The sequence below is a fragment of the Pipistrellus hanaki genome, assembly GCF_964339955.1.
Source record: "Pipistrellus hanaki genome assembly, chromosome: 2".
NCBI classification, from domain to species: domain Eukaryota; kingdom Metazoa; phylum Chordata; class Mammalia; order Chiroptera; family Vespertilionidae; genus Pipistrellus; species Pipistrellus hanaki.
The window spans coordinates 12,903,452-12,917,913 of NC_140504.1; the positions used below are offsets into that span (position 1 = coordinate 12,903,452).

At 42.0% G+C, this 14,462-nt stretch overlaps 1 protein-coding gene across 2 annotated transcripts in view; it reads right to left on the reverse strand.

Annotated features, from left to right (window-relative positions):
• The window catches only part of NCAM2 (neural cell adhesion molecule 2), a 381,172-nt gene extending 378,654 nt beyond the window's left edge, over positions 1-2,518 (reverse strand). For both annotated transcript variants that reach the window (XM_084874323.1, XM_084874324.1), the window contains exon 1: positions 2,302-2,518. In XM_084874323.1, the coding sequence (XP_084730449.1) occupies positions 2,302-2,356 (55 nt within the window). In that variant the 5' untranslated portion in view covers positions 2,357-2,518. The remainder of the gene's footprint in view (positions 1-2,301) is intronic.
• Between the last annotated feature and the right edge of the window lie 11,944 nt (positions 2,519-14,462).

Consider the following 14,462-nt stretch of genomic DNA (forward strand, 5'->3'; position numbering starts at 1 on the left):
AAAAAACAAAAAAACAAAAACAACTGCTCCCAGTAGTGTGTCTGATACTTGCCGCTACATCCTTAATTGGAGAACAAAACCCTAGCAGGGAGGTTACTGCACTCCCAGATCAGGCTTGCTGTGACTTCATGAGGACACAGGACACAGAAGTGCTGCATGTTTTCGTTTCACAAAAGCCAGGGCTCTGGGATGGGCATCTATGCCTCCGTGAGTGCCATGCGTTTTTTAAATGGTACTAGATAGATCTGTAGAACGACGCTGTCCTCACCCCCTGTTTTATTACAGGGAATGTGGGCTCCAGCCTGGGAGCTCCTCTTTATCATGCCCCAGCATTCTGAATTATAAATCGTGGGAATCGCGATTTCAGAGATAGGATACCTAGGTGTCTGCGTGTGCCAAACATCCCTAGATTTCCCTGGCATTCCCCAAATTCCAGCACACTTTATGACTACCTTGGTAAACTCAACAGACTCCACAACGGAGGCATTTTTTTTTCTCCAAAGCAGTGACAATGAAATCACAAGTCTGCAGGAACTTGCTTCTGATCATGCCCCCATCTTGTTCTACACCGTCTACCCTTGGTTAATTGCAGTGGTATTTTAACTACAGTTTTCAGGGGCTGCTTCTTGGTATTCAGAAATGCCTGTCTATATTATCAATGAACAGTAAAACACAATCAGCAAGCTCTCCTGAGATTAAATCAGCATAAGGGCAGAGTATAAAGTATATGTTGATTTTTTTTTTCTCTGATAGTGTCTGAATAGAATCAATTGGGCTAGTAGTATCTTCAGATGGCTATATCTGCAATTTTGCTATGACTGAGATTTTTCATACTCTGTATTATTAAGGGAAAAGGAGCAGCATCTTACCAAGACACTTTACAAACTATAGCAACATCCAGTGTTTGCTTTCTGAACATAAAATCTGCATCCATTTGTGTTTCATCAACCACTAACACTGTAGCTTTAGGGAGGAGAAGGGCAGAGAAAGGAAGGTTTCATATCCAAAATGTCAAACCTTGCTAAAGAATGATAGAAGGACCAGTGAGTACAGAAGAGCAGAAATAACCATTTCTAGGATTAAAATGGAGTTCTACCACCCCCTGCTGGACCATATGACCAATGCAGAAGCAGCTAAAAAATGCTTAGAATTGAATATAGTGGAGATATTTTAACTTCTCTTGTAATTTTTTCTTCTCAAAAAAGAATGTCATGTTACTCTAATAAGATAACGTTCTCTGCAATTATCAAGCATTCCAAAAATCACTGTTGTTTTCTTTTTTCTTTTTCTTTTTTTAAAAAGAGACTTCCACCAATGCATATTTTAGCATTTTGTGTCCCCAATAAAATGTCCAAACTTGTCTGGATAGTTGAAAAAATGCCTCCATTTATTATAAATATGGTTTGTGTGAATGTGCACTACCTTAAAAAGGAGCAAAATAAATCCACATCTACCTCTATTCAGAAAAGCAGAGGTAGCTTCCACAAATTATCTCTCAGGTTACTCTAGCATGCTATTCATTTTTTTTTTTCTCTTAAGAAATAAAAGCTCCCACCAGTTCTCCATAAGCTTTTTTTCCCCCTTTTTAAAAAATCCCTTCAGGGGTAATAGCCATCTGATGTTACAACAATTTCCAACCTCCATGTATGAACAAGGGGGTGGGGAGGGTTAAAACGAATGACTGCAACATCTCTCTAGTTTTATCCATTTGCTTCCTTACACCATTTCCGACAGAAATAAGGCATCCTCGTTCACTTTCTCATCAGGAATTGGGGTCTTGGGGAAAAGGGGGGGATGTCTAAGAATCGCATTTCTTGCACAGAACACACATTTCCCAAACGAGTTTAATTCTGATAGTTTCCACTGCTTCTGTCAAACCACCACCTCGCCCCCTTTCCTTCCGCAATCTCCTCTATGTACCTGTCCACACACACCAACATACTCATCCCATTTTTTTTTTTTTTTTTTACAATGAAACCAGAGAAAGCCAAGATCTCAAAGGGGGGGAGAGAGAAAAGGGGGTGGGGGAGAGAAAAAAAAAGGGGGGGGGATAAAAAGGCAGTTTGTCTCCATCTCCTGCTCTCGGGTGCCCATCTCCAATTCTGCATCCCCTCTTATTGAAGAGACACATGCAATTAATTGTGATGAGCAGCAGCGAACCACCACAGCAACCACCACCCATTAAAAAACACCCCCCAAAAACTAGAACTTTAGTTCTTTCATTGCCACCTTCCCCGGGTGGGGTGGGAGGGGGAGGGAGGGAGGGAAAGTACATGCCAGGAAGCACCACCGCGCTCCTACCTTGCCCGCGACTGATGAGCAACCCGAGCAGGTAGAAGGCGAGGAGGAGGCTCATGTTCAGGACGTGACACCGGCGGCGGCGGACACTTGCAAAGTTGTGGAGTCCAGCCCCGGAGAGAGAGCCTTCCGCCGCCACGGCCGCTCCCGGAGCCCGGCCGCCCGCCCGCCGCCCGCACCCGCGCTGCTCCGCGCAGAGTGATGCGCGCTCCGCGCCGCCCGCACTATATCCCGGCGGCGGCGGGAGCAGCAGCAGCACCAGCGGCCGCCGCGGCGGCAGCGCAGCCGGGCGGGAGGGAGGAGGGCGGCGGGGCGGGGGCGCGGGGAGGGAGGAGGGAGGGAGGAGGGAGGGAGGCGCGGCCCAGGCGGATCCCTCCGCGCCGCACACCGGCCTCCGCTTGCTGTCTAGGCGCGCGCGGGCCCCGGATTCGTCCGCAGTGGAGCTCGGAGGCGCGGGTTCGGGTCCCGATGCTCCCTCCCCGGTGATCGGGCTGCCCCGTCGGCCCCTCCGCACGTGGACGGATGCCCCTGGGCGGAGGAGGGGGCCGGCCGGGAGCTCGGGCTCCGATGCAGGCCGGTTGGAGGATGCAGGGGGCTGGATGGAGGTGGTGCTGATGCTGCTGCAGGCGCCGCGGGCTCCGCGCTGCAGGCGCGCCCTCCCGGGCAGCTCCGGAGCAGGGGCTCTGGGGGCGGGCGGTGTATTCTGCCGCTCTCACTCCTCCGAGTGCATAGGCGGGTGCAGGGGGGTGGAGAAGGGGGCTGGGGCAGGGATTCTCGGTCCCTCCGGACCCTCCAGCCCGCCCAAACCTCCTGCAGGCTGTCCCTGCCCCTCGCTTCCCATCCTGCCGCAGCAGAGGAGGCAGCTGTCAGCTTGTGTCTACACCGCCTGTCTCCTTGGGGAGGAAAGAGGGGGCCCGGTGTTTTGTGTGCATGCGACCCGCTGTGGGAGCAGGTACCTGCAGAGAGAGGGAGGGAAGGCACCAGGTGCAGGGGGGGGGGGGGGGGGGGGGGGGGCTGCGTGAAAGCCGCTGTCCATGGTACCTAAGTCCCCTGAGAAATCCAAAGTCTCCCAGAGCCAGGCTCAGCGGGATCTGCCCTCGGTCGGTCCCCAGTGCACAAAACCGGCCACGTGGGAGGCTCCGGAAAGGCACAGACAGGAGTTGCAGGGAGTCCTTCCCGGGGACCCCCCCCCCCCTTATCCCATGTACACACCTGCGCGCGTGCAAATGGAAGTGACAAACCCCTGGCAATCGCCCAGAGCTCACTGTCCTTGCCCGGAGGCTGGGCACATTATTATTATTTTTTTTTTTTTCAGGAAAGATAGGGAGAGATTTGTCAGGTTGATGTCAGACCTGCAATGAGAGCTAGCAAGAAGCAGCATCTCTACCCCCAGGGCCCCTGTCAGCCGGCCTGGCTCAGCAACAGGCTGGAAGGGACAATGGGTCCAGGCCTCTGCGCCTTCCTTTGGTCCCTTCACACATAACTGCCTCTCCCCAGCCCCAGCGAGGCCGCTGGTCCTTCCCCTATCAGTGGGGACATGGATGTCAGAAGAGATAGGGATATAATAGAGTTCAGAATCCAGTTCTCCTCCCCCACACACTCACACACCTGAGTGGATACTGAAATGGAGGCCCCATTGCCTAGGGCAGGCAGGGGGTAATAAGAGAAGCAAGCTGACATGGGTAAGAGATATAGTCCCTGCGATGCCTGCTCCCCAGGCAGAACCCAGTCTTTGTGCAGATATTCACTCACTTGGCATCCTGGGATGGTGGTATGAGGAAGTGCAGAGGGCAATGGCAGTTCTCAACATAACACCTTGACTGATATCCTCTGCCCAATTACTCTCTCAGCGCCCAGGGCTTGAAAGCCTCATCTTCCCTCTTCATTATATAGGGATATACTTAGGGCAGTCTATTCAGGAAGTTCTTTTGCCAAGGCTCACTCTCCACCCTTTTCCTCATCTTGGGAGGTATTATAGTAACTGTGCTTAAGTAAGCAGACAGTCAGCCCTTTGCCGGGAAAGGTGGACACAGCCCATTTATAGGTATGAAGGAGAGCTGATGCTTTTATTCTCACCAGTTCTTCATTTCTCTAGAGTAGGGGTGTCGAACTCAATCAGAGAAGGGGCCAAAATCTAAAATCCAGCCTAAATCGCGGGCCGAATGGTTTACTGAACAGTCATAAACTGACAATGTCATAAACTGACAGCGGAGTGCAGTGATGACAGCGCGGTGCGGGCCACATTGCAAGGCCTGGCAGGCTGGATTTGGCCCGCGGGCCTTGTGTTTGACACATGTGCTCTAGAGAATCAAGAAATATTATACACACACACACACACACACACACACACACCTAAAGACAGAGAAGAAAGTTAAAAAGATACTACCTGCTGTGCCAAGTTTACCCTTCACCAAAAACCTGCAATTTTTCAATGTGGCACCATGAGTGGCCAAGTGCCTGACATACACTACACACACCATACTCCTGGTGATCTTGAAAATATCATTGTCCTCTTTATTGGTGGAAGTCAAATTATTAGGGTAGGATGGAGGGGGAAGAGAGGGTAGCAATGATCCTTCAGAGATTAATGAAATTTCTAAGAAGAGCTTTGCATTATAAGACTATGTAGAGAGGGAGAAAGAGAGAGAGAGAGAGAGAGAGAGAGAGAGAGAGAGAGAGAGAGAGAGAGAGAGTCTTCATGCACCTGTGTGTATGGAAACAGTGAATAGACAAAGCATTGGTCCTCAGGGATATGCCAGTTGATATAACAATTGATCCTACCCTCAATTTGTCAATAGTCTTATTAAAGAGATCAGGCATAAACACAAAACTTGACTAGGTATAAACCAAGTTATACAAATTGTCATAAAAGAATGAAAACAGATTGCCATTGTGGCATAGAGGAGGGAATTATTTCTGAATGAAGAAAGTCATATAGAGAAGGGGATTATTTCTGAATGAAGAAAGGCATGAGGAAGCTCTGAAAAAAGGGGAGGAATGAGACAGATGTGGGCATGACAGAGAGGAGCTTAAGCAAACCCTCGGGGTGTGAAGGCACACAGCTTGTGTGGAGAACAGAAAAGTCTAATCTGAAAAACACAGGGTGTACAACGTGCATACAGGTCGGATGGAGTTGGAAACAGGGTCTAGGACCACGTTATGCTACAGAAGCTGTTTACAGACTCTCCAAATGTAAGTCCAGATATGCGTGGGCAGGAAGAGGCAGAATGGTTGACCCCATTCCGGGTTTAAGGCTTGGTTGCCAGTGTGTAACACACAGGAAGATTATGTTAGGGGTTCTCATGAGTTTTCTCCATAGTTAGCCTGAAGTGATGTGCGTTTTATTTTTATTTTTAAAAATATATTTTATTGATCCTTTACAGAGAGGAAGGGAGATGGATAGAGAGTCAGAAACATCAATGAGAGAAAAACATCAATCAGCCACCTCCTGCACACCCCCCACTGGGGATGTGCCTACAACCAAGGCACATGTCCTTGACTGGAATCGAACCTGGGACCCTTACAGTGCACAGGCCAACGCTCTATCCACTGAGCCAAAACCAGTTGGGGCTAAAGTGATGTTTCTGTGAGGTCTCAATAGCAGGCAATAGCAGGCAGCACATACTCAAAGGGGGCCACTTCCCACACTTACTTGATCAGCTTTGTGGCCAATTGTAGGGCTCCCTCCAAAGCACACCCTCCCCTCACTCCCCACTCCCCATTCTCCACACTGATGAAGTGATATATAGCCTGATACTTGCCTTGATCAATTCCATTTTGTAACAGATTGAAGGTGTTAAGACCACATGTAGAAAAATTACCTTCGCCCACTGTCACCCTCCCCACTGCAAAGGTGTGGGTCCCATTGCGCAGTCACAGCACTATCACCAAATGCGCCAAGTCTGTGAACGGGACTGCGCCTCATGCACTGTGTCAAATGGCAAAGGTATAGCAATGCAATGCCCCTCTAGTACCAGACTCATCATTTACATTTAAGCCACATGATCATAGTCTCCAACTACCTGGGGAAGGGTTCCGAGGCTGATTTGGAACTCTATAAGAATAAGAGAAAGTTGAGCAGAACTCCACAATCTATGAAAAGCTGAGCACTAGGAAATACCAACTGGCTTGCATGCATGCTTAAAGGAAAGATGATACATTTGTTTTTAAAGAATAAGATAAACATGAAGGAGTAGCAGAGAGATAGAAAATGATAAGTCGCATTATGTGTGGAAGTGACAATCTTAGAGGGATTCTGCCTCTTCCAATATATATGCTCTTCTTGCAAAAAGCATGCAGGTATGCAATCCACACCTAGGTCCTAGGAATGAATGGTGTGCTGTGGGTAGGATTTACACATCATTTCTTTCTTTCCTTTTTAAAATATATTTTATTGATTTTTTACAGAGAGGAAGAGAGAGGGATAGGAAGCTAGAAACATCGATGAGAGAGAAATATCGATCAGCTGCCTCCTGCACACCCCCTACTAGGGATGTGCCTGCAACCAAGGTACATGCCCTTGACCAGAATCGAACCTGGGACCCTTCAGTCCGCAAGCAGACACTCTATCCACTGAGCCAAACCAGTGTCCACTACATATTATTTCTGTTTGTGTATTTCTGGCCTTGTTTTTGTTTAGTCTCCCTGCTGACAGAATTCATGTGTGTTAAGATTATACTATTAGGAAATGGGACATTCTGCGTGTTCATTTATATGTTCAAAATGTTACCAATCATTATACCTATGCATTTACTTGTCCAGAAAATTTCCTGTTTTGACTTTTTTATGACTGCAAAAGAAGAAAAGCAGCCACTGTATGTATACGTCGGTAGCCTATAACCTGTCCAAATGGATGACCCTGCTGCTGCCCCTCCTCCTCCATTAATGCCACTCTTCCTAATGATCATGTCTTTGAAAATAATTTCAACTTTCCTGATACAGTGACACGTTAGACGTTTTATCGGGCTCTTTGTGAGCATCTGACAGTAGCTACTTTGGTGGTAAATTTAGATTTAACACATTCCTGTGAAAATGCTTTACTTCCTCAGCCATTCTATTTGAAATTGAGACACCAAGGAGGGAGATTGATGCCACCAAGGCACCCTAATTGTCACCGATTCTTACATTTTAATTTCTTTCAAGATACATGGGGTCATTTTCCTTCATGGCTACTTCATGTTCCCTCTGGGCAAATAACTGCTCACTTCGCTCTGAAATTATGCAATAACTGCCTATAATTTGCCACTTCCCAGAATAATGTTTTCTTAACTCTGAGGGGCATTATATTTTTCTTCGCCAGGACATCCCTGGCAGAGATAATGATGGACAGCAGAAAAATGTAACGGACCCTAAACACATTGACAAAACATGATTGACACAGCTTCAAGAATATATTTGGGATAAAGTGAGCCGGGAAAAGGGAATCGAGCAGTGGCTGGCAATGATATTTGATATGACAAGGATCACGTTGTGAAGTGCCGGTTCCCCAAATATTGATCACAGCACTCAGAGAACACATTTTTGTCCATGGGGAGTATTGACCAAGGTGATGCCTGCACAAATCCTATCAAATGGAGGGCAGTTATTATACACTAGCTGACAGCAAACCCTTCATGTCTGGGAAATGATCCCATACAGGTGTAGCTCTGAGAGAAAAAAGAATGTTAACTAAGTGAATTTTTGCAGGAAATATAATTGGCTTTCAATTAAACTTGATTTTCAATTAAACTTGAAAATCTCTTATGGCGTAAGATCATTGGGTTCTTTATTTAATGGAATTATGTTTCTGTTAATTTTAAAGTGAGATATACAGTTCGACTGGTGATAGGCAAGCCACTGGTAGCAATGAGATTCCCTACTCCATATCCACAAACCATTAATATCCCTACCTAGTAATCAACCGATACACATTATTCAAATACTCACATCATTCCATTTTAATATGAATTATTTAGGTTAAAAAATTCTTACATTTTACAGTTACAGGAGATGACACTCATTCATTTTAAGGAAAATAACACATTTTTCCCCTGTAACCATTTTTAATCATTAGATTTTACACTTAAACATGTACTTAATACCTGTTATTGGATTCAATAACCTTTCTGAAAACAAGAATCCCGACACCTATTATCCTGGAAGAAATTGACACGAAGAGCTAATCTTTGTGAAAAGTAGTAGACTAGAGAAATGAAACTTAAACCAAACTAAACTATATATAAGTGCCTGTATAAATCTTATTATAAATTAATATTTATTGTCTCAAGTTTCTGCATTCTGTTAATAAGACAAAATTAGAAATATCCATACCCTGTCAAACAGACAGAGATTACCCTTAATCATTTTGCCACATTCTATCCAATATTTCATATGTATACATATTTCTTAATAGGGCTTCAGATAATAGAAGTTGGCATATTTTACCACATTTTATATTGGAAATTAATGTTTTACATTGTAATTAATGTTTGAAATATAAATTTAATGACTTCACTTGATTATATGTGATCCTAGTACACAACAGTTTTCTACACTAAGACATGAAATGCTTCTCTGTAATTTTTATTATTATGAATAATACCGCAATGTGAATATCTTTGTCTACAGAGTTTTGATATATTCTAGATTACATACTTAAGCTGCTAGGTTTTAAATTTAACTTGGTTATAAATATGGCCATTTGTAGGTACTGAATTCATAATGATTAAATTGTTTTTCCAAAATGTATAGCTTATTCCTTGATCAGGAAGACGTAAAACATTTCACTCATATTAGCATTACCTATTTATTTTCATTTTATATTTTGTGTGTGAGTTTTCTGAGTTTCTATTCAGTAGTTTCTTCCTTTACACATCTTCAATTGCATTATTAGATGTTAGAAGTATGTGTATATTCATATTTGTTAAATGTTATATGTGTTAAAAAGATTTATTAATATTTTATATCTTTTTAACCTTATTCTTCTTCTCTGGAATTCAGACATTCTCATTATACTTACTAGGATAAAATGTTGAAAAACTCTTTAAATGTCAGTGACCAGGTAGTCTTAATTGTCTAGTTCATGAGCATCAAACTTTCCATTTTATTTCCACACTATGTCCACATAAATAAAGTAGCCTCAATATGGCAATACATCTGCTCTAGGGATATCTGGGGATGTCTGAAAAATGCTGGCATGTTTCCCGCATAAGACCTAGTACTTGTTTTTCATCTCAACTCCCCCTCTGCTCTACTCCTTGGAGGTTCCTTATTGCCATCTTACAAATGGCTACCCAAGGCTGCCCCTTCTTTCTATATCACTTCACTTGAAGCCTAACACACAGACACTTGTCTTAATTCCTCAGGGCTCAAGTAGAGGTGTTTAAAAAAGCATATTGAAAGCTTGAGAATAACATATATGCAATAAAGCAAAAAGGGAAACACAGTTTTGAAAAAAAAGATAACAAAGTACAGCCACTTCGGAAGACACTGGCAGTTTCTTACAAAACTAAACATACTCTTAACATAAGATCCAGCAATCGTGCTCCTTGGTATTTACCCAAAGGAGTTGAAAATTTACGTTCACATAAAAACTTGCACACAGATGTTTACAGCAGCTTTATGTGTAATTGCCAAAACTTAGATGCAACCAAGATGTCCTTCGGTAGGTGAATATGGTACATTCTGACAATGGGATATTATCCAGCACTAAAAAGAAATGAGTTATCAACCAATGAAAAGACCTGGAAAAAATTGTATATATAGCTATAAGTGAAAAAAGAAGACAATATGAGAAAGATACACACTCTATGATTCCAATGATATGACAGCCTAGAAAAGGCAAAACTATAGAGATGATAAAAAAAAAGATCAGTGGTTGTCAGGTAGAAAACAGAGGAAGATGAACAGGCAGAGCACAGGTGAGTTTCAAAGCGGTGAAAATAATCTGTATGCTGTTATAATGATGGGTCCATGTTTTTATATATATGTCCAAACCCATTGAATGTATACCGTGAGCAAAATAAAGGTGAAATAAAAAGTTGGGATGATTATGATGTTTGAATGTAGGTTCACTCTTGATTTTTTTTTTTTTAATTACCATTCTGTTGGATGATGTTTATAATGAAGGAAGTTATGCATGTCTGGGGGGCAGGGAGTATTTGGGACATCTTTCTACCTTTCTTTCAATTTTTTTTGTCAGCCTAAAACTACTATAAAAATTAAAGTCTTAAAAATAAATTAGTTCTAGACTATTGGCCACTTTTCCCCTTAATAGATCCTCTTTCCTAGTGCCATTTATATTTTAGGTATTAGTTACCTTTCTAAGAAGAATTTCTCTAACATGGTCCTTCATTAATGAGGACTATTTTGTCCCCAAGGAAACATTTAACAATCTCTGAAGACATTGTCATGATTGGGAGGATGGTGGTACTGGCATCCAGTGGGGAAAGACCAAGGATGCTATTAATGCATGAGATTATCCTCCACAATGATTATCTAAAACTAAAGGCTCATTGCACAAAGATTCATGCAACAGGCCTTCCTTCACCTGGCTGCCAGCACTGGTTTTCCTCCAGCACTCAGGAACCAGGCCTTCAGTCTGGCCACCACCTTCTGGCTTCACTTGGCTGGAGTCTTTGCAGGCTTCATTGACTCTGGCCTGTGTCTGCAGGCTTCACCCCAGCTAGAATCTTCACTTCACTCCTGTAGCTCCCTCATTCCCCCCCCCCCCCCCCCCCCCGTCCTTCCCCTCATAGCAGGCATCCTGCCCTGCTCAGCCATTCTGCATCTGGAGCGGCTGGGGGGTGAGCCACCACCGTATTTGTCCTGCTAATTTGCATATTCCCTCTGATTGGCTGGTGGGCATCATGGAGGTACAGTCAATTTACATGATTCTCTTCTTTTAGTGTAGATGTCCAGTTGAGAAATCCTGCTCTAATATACCATATCTGTCTTTCCCAGGCTGAGTCTTCCCCTCAAAAGATGCAATTTGTTTGCTTTCTAAAAACCAAAGTCTGCCCCATTTATAATGGTGCAATCTGCATTTTCCATAGACTGTGGTATGACAACTTTTGGTCCAAAAAAGGGCAATGATTATTAAAGAAAAGTTTGCTTCCTCAATTTAAGTTATATACTGGGCTTTACCCCAAATAGAAAAATATATGAGAGTGCAACTCCAAGGGGAATCCATGTTCTTTACATAAAATGTCTTTATTTAGGTATAAATCTGTGAGAAGAACAATCTGAGATCAGTCTGCCCAGTCATACTGACCTGACAAAAGTGTTTCTCAATTTCTATAAAAATTAAAGTTCAAGAATGCCATGGTTTGGGACACACACAGGGAAGGCAAACCTTAAGAACTAACTGTTATTTTAAATCCAGTACAGTCTAATTTTACTAAAATAGACAGAGACAAACATTGTATTTCTAGAAAGGCCTACACTTGCTAATTATACACTCAATTTATGGTTTGAAATAATGTCTTTAACATTTTAGTTGGAAACACAAAGGTTACTTTATTAGGTCAGAAATAATCAGTATAAAAATAGGTGTATGTATATGTCTTATATGTCCATATTAAAATGAACTCATCTATGGAATTTCTCCAAGAATGAAAACATGTATGACCCAAGCATAAAAGTGCAGAAATTGCTGATAGTCTTCTAAATGGCTGCTTACAAAACATTAAGATCCAGACTTCATCCAGCAAACTGTTATATGTCCAAGTGTTAACATAATTTTACCACTTTATTTTAATTCAACTGGTCAGTTGTTCATAAATACTTCTTAGAAATAAACACACACACACATACACACACACACACACACACACACACTATGGAGAGTGAAAACTTAGTTTGCTTCTTATCCATAAAAAGAGTTTTGTGGCTAAGAAGCATGAAAATTAATTAGTTAATTTTATTCATTTCTCTGTTTCCAGTGCCTAGAACACAGCATATGGAGAATAACAAGATTCAATAAATATTTGTTGACTGCACATAAAAAAGTAAAAACAAAAGAAGGCTAATATTTAAAGAGAAGGACAATGAAGATAAATGCTGCTTAAGTTACTTGTTTCCTTTTGATTGAAACACACATTTAGGATCAAACCAGAATGAGAAGTTCATTTTAATCATCATTTGGAGTAATTCATTTTTCTACAAATTGTTGTTATTTAAATGGCCTTTACTATTAAATGATATGAGCCCTGTTTCAATATACTTAATATTCTGCCACATATTAAATAAAACTTATGGTAATGTCATTCAAACGGACTTGCAGTCAACCAAGTAACAATAGAAATGTTGGTGTCTTTTCCTGCTTAAAAATGTACTCAGATAAACTCAATGGAGGTGTGCACTAAGGCCTTTGATCCGTTTATAGAATATCTCCAGACTCAGCTCAAACCTCACTATCTTTCTTGGTTTCTCTACTCCATTTTTGGTTTATACCTTGGTTATCCAACTTATTTCAGCACATTATATTTACACTAGAGGCCCAATGCACAAAATTTGTGCACTCAAGGTGGTGCCTCAGCTCGGCCTGTGCCCTCTCATAATCTGGGAGCTCTTGGGGGATGTCCAACTGACGGCTTAGGCATAGGGAGCGGGCCTAAGTGGTTGGTTGGACATCCTTAGCTTTGCTGAGTAGGTGGAAGAAGCTCCCACCACTACCGCTGTACTCGTCAGCCTTAAACCCAGCTTCTGGCTGAGCGGTGCTCCCCTGTGGAAGGGCACTGACCACTGGGGGAAGGTCCTGCATTGGGCATCTGCCCCTTGGTGGTCAGTAAGTGTCACAGCGATCAGTTGTTCCACTGTTCAGTCAATTTGGATATTAGCCCTTTTATTATATAGGATGTATATTTTATACTGTACCTGCTTTGATATTGATCCTATCCCTTTCTCACTGTTTCAAATCATGTTTTCTGAGATTTCATAATGACCTCGTGTCTGCTACCATGGTAATTGCCCCATGCATGGATCCCACACTAGTATAGGGCTCCGTTCCTCCATTGTTCTCATAATAACTGTTTCCATAATAACTCTAATGAATAGCCATCAAGATGGATTTCTGGAAGTGTGAACTTAGCAATTGTAGCTCCAGCATTTGTGCTACAGGGTTGAAATGAATTGTAGACAAATTTCACTCATCAGAGTTAAAGCAGCACTGTCTTAAAAACTCCTGATTAACTGTTCTTTAATTTATCTCTGAAATAGAGCAGTTGTATTTATGACTCTTGTACTGAGTGGTGCTAATGTTAGTTGCAGAATGGGGAAGGCAAATGTCATAAGGAGGACCCAGGACCTTGTCAACTTCTAAGCCTGATATTTGAATATTATTATTACTATTGTTCTTATTAAAAAATAATTATACCTAATGAACTTTAAAATTAGCAATGACAATTATTAAAGAGTGGTCTTAAAATGTAACTTCAAAATGCATTGTTCATACAAGAAAGAAAATCAATGTTCAGAAAAGTTCTCCTTAACTACATCTTCCTCAAATTACAGGTGGCATCTCCCAAAGTGTTAAGTTCATTCAATATTAGAAAGGCCAAAGTGTTGTCTAATTGAATGTATGTGTCCTAACCTCATTTCCTGGAAATACAATATACAATATGTTGGTTTAACAGAAATATGAAGTCATAATAAGCATAACTTATAAGCCTCTATGCCTGAATTTCCTTCTACTTATGACCAAATATACAGATGGTAAACTCATCGAAGGGATGATAAATTTTAGATATGCGAGTCTGACTCTCTAAATTTACAAATTAACAAACTGTCAATAAAAAGATTGAATTACCTGCCAATTTCATTGTGCTTCAAAAGCAAAACTATGACTCGAATCCAGAGTAATAATTTTTCTGCTTCAGAATGCTTAAAAATGGGAAAATGCAAGATCAATTTTGTAATCAGTACATAATGTAATTCTATAATTTATTTCCTAAATGCATGCGAGAGTATTGCCTATTAAGATATTTTTCAAAACTTAAATTCTATTCTAATGATTTTCAAGAGCAGTTTTATATATTGGTGATTCCAGTGCCATTATTATATATTAATAGATTCCTATCTTCTTAATTCAGGTTCCATTTCTAATTACCAAAGTGACTATAACTACTAATGCCAAAACTGATTTAAAAGTGCAAAACCAAGCCAAATCACAGAAGGCTGACAATTTA